Below are 1,708 nucleotides of genomic sequence, written 5' to 3'. Positions count from 1 at the left end.
AGCCCCGCCCTGGCCACGGCCACCCTGCCCCTCCTCCCTCCAGCCCCACGCCAGGGTTCCCTGAGCCTTGTTTCCTCACCTGTAAAATGAGTTTGAAGGCACCCCTCCCTCCAAGATGGTGGGGGAGAAGTGCTTGGCACTCGTAGGAACTCCGCCGACCAGAGTTACTGGCATCATTACTGCCACCAGCTGTCGTCCCCACCTCAGGGACGGGTCTTGAGCTTCTGGGTCCCTTTTCGTGGGTCCCAAGGGGTTTCCAGTCCCGAGTTCCCTAGATCTCTCTCGCCCTGCATGGGGTTTCCGAGGCTCTGCCCCCAGGATCCCTCCACTGCCATCCTTGAGGCTGGGGCTGGAGATGGGGATAAAATCTTCCTTGTGGAGAATCCAAGATGGCTGGAGAGGTCAGGGTTTAGAACTGTCAGTTAGGTTTAACATTCACTCCATTCCATTTACCGTAAATGCACACATGGTGTTCTGGGGTCCTGGGTGGCTTCCCGAGGGCCTGCAGCAGTGGCCTCTCCCACTCAGGTTTTCCTTCTCCCACAGGGACAAGCTGGCAGAGCTTCACGGGAACATGTTTATAGAAGAATGTGTCAAGTGTAAGACGTGAGTGGACCCGGGGTGTAGTGGGGGTAGAGGTGGCCAGGCTGCCCCCCAGGCTGGCAGAAGTATGGGAAGCCCAGCCCACCCTTGTCTTCTGTCACTCCCCAGAGACCCAGAGACTGTCACTGTCCTGTAGGGGAAATGGAAGTGTGACTCTCCTGCGGGGAGGACGGATGTGACTTTCCTGGAGTGTGGTCTGGGGGAACTGGGTTGGGAGCCCCCCTCCTCTGGGAAAGGGTGAACCAGAACCCCTCCCTGGAACACGTGGGATCTGGGCATGCCCTTCCCCCCTCTCAGATGTGAAGATCTGGGGGTGGGCATGCTTCCTCACCCCCACCACCCCACAGGTAGAATCTCTGGGGCCAGATCCCAGATGGGATCCCAGTTTTTGAAAGTATTTTTTCTCCATGTTTATTTAGAGAAGTTTCAAATCTATTGAAGAAAAAAGGTCACAAAAACCTCATAATGAACTCTGGCCACTCTTCACCTAGACCAGGGGTCAGCATTCTTTTCAGTACAGGGCCACATCATCATCGTCTGCAGCTCTGTGGGCTGGTGGTCTCTGTCATCTCAGCTCTACTCGTCTCTGCTCTGTAGCTGGAGAAAGCAGTCAGAGGATCTGTAAATGAATGGTTGTGGCTGTGTGCCAGTAAAACTTTATTTATAAAACCAGGCTGGGAGCCATTGTGGCCCTGGGCCATAGTTTGCTAACTCCTGATTCAGATTCACCATTTTGCCACAATTGGTGTTTCTTCTCTCTGTGTGTCATGAGTATCTGCTGAACCTTTGAGGATTAAGCTGCAGACTTCATGACCCTTTGCCCCTAACCCTTGACAATGTCTCTCCCAGGAGCTAGAACATTCTCTCACATAACCCCATTGTTATTGTTATTGGGTGTCATCAGCCAATTCCAACTCATAGTGAATCCCTGTGAGAGAGTAGAACTGTCTGGTAGGGTTACCTAGGCTGTAATCTTTATGGGAGCAGATTGCCAGGTCTTGATCTTGTGGGGATGTTTGGTGGAGCTGCTGCATTGTGGGAAACTGTGGTCAATGTCATGAGACAAAGTGTATGTGAACTGCTGTATGGAAAATGAATTTGCTCT

General features: G+C 52.7%; 1 protein-coding gene across 1 annotated transcript in view; it reads left to right on the top strand.

Annotated features, from left to right (window-relative positions):
- SIRT6 (sirtuin 6) overlaps positions 1-1,708 on the top strand; it is a 7,269-nt gene that overhangs the window by 3,422 nt on the left and 2,139 nt on the right. The window contains exon 3 of the mRNA XM_007951094.1: positions 547-606. Coding sequence (XP_007949285.1) covers positions 547-606 — 60 coding nt within the window. The remainder of the gene's footprint in view (positions 1-546; positions 607-1,708) is intronic.

Source organism: Orycteropus afer, unplaced genomic scaffold (assembly GCF_000298275.1).
Source record: "Orycteropus afer afer isolate SDZICR_OR568_19922 unplaced genomic scaffold, OryAfe1.0 scaffold00291, whole genome shotgun sequence".
NCBI classification, from domain to species: domain Eukaryota; kingdom Metazoa; phylum Chordata; class Mammalia; order Tubulidentata; family Orycteropodidae; genus Orycteropus; species Orycteropus afer.
The sequence above is the reverse complement of the archived record's forward strand: the minus strand, read 5'-3'. Positions and strand labels throughout refer to the sequence as shown.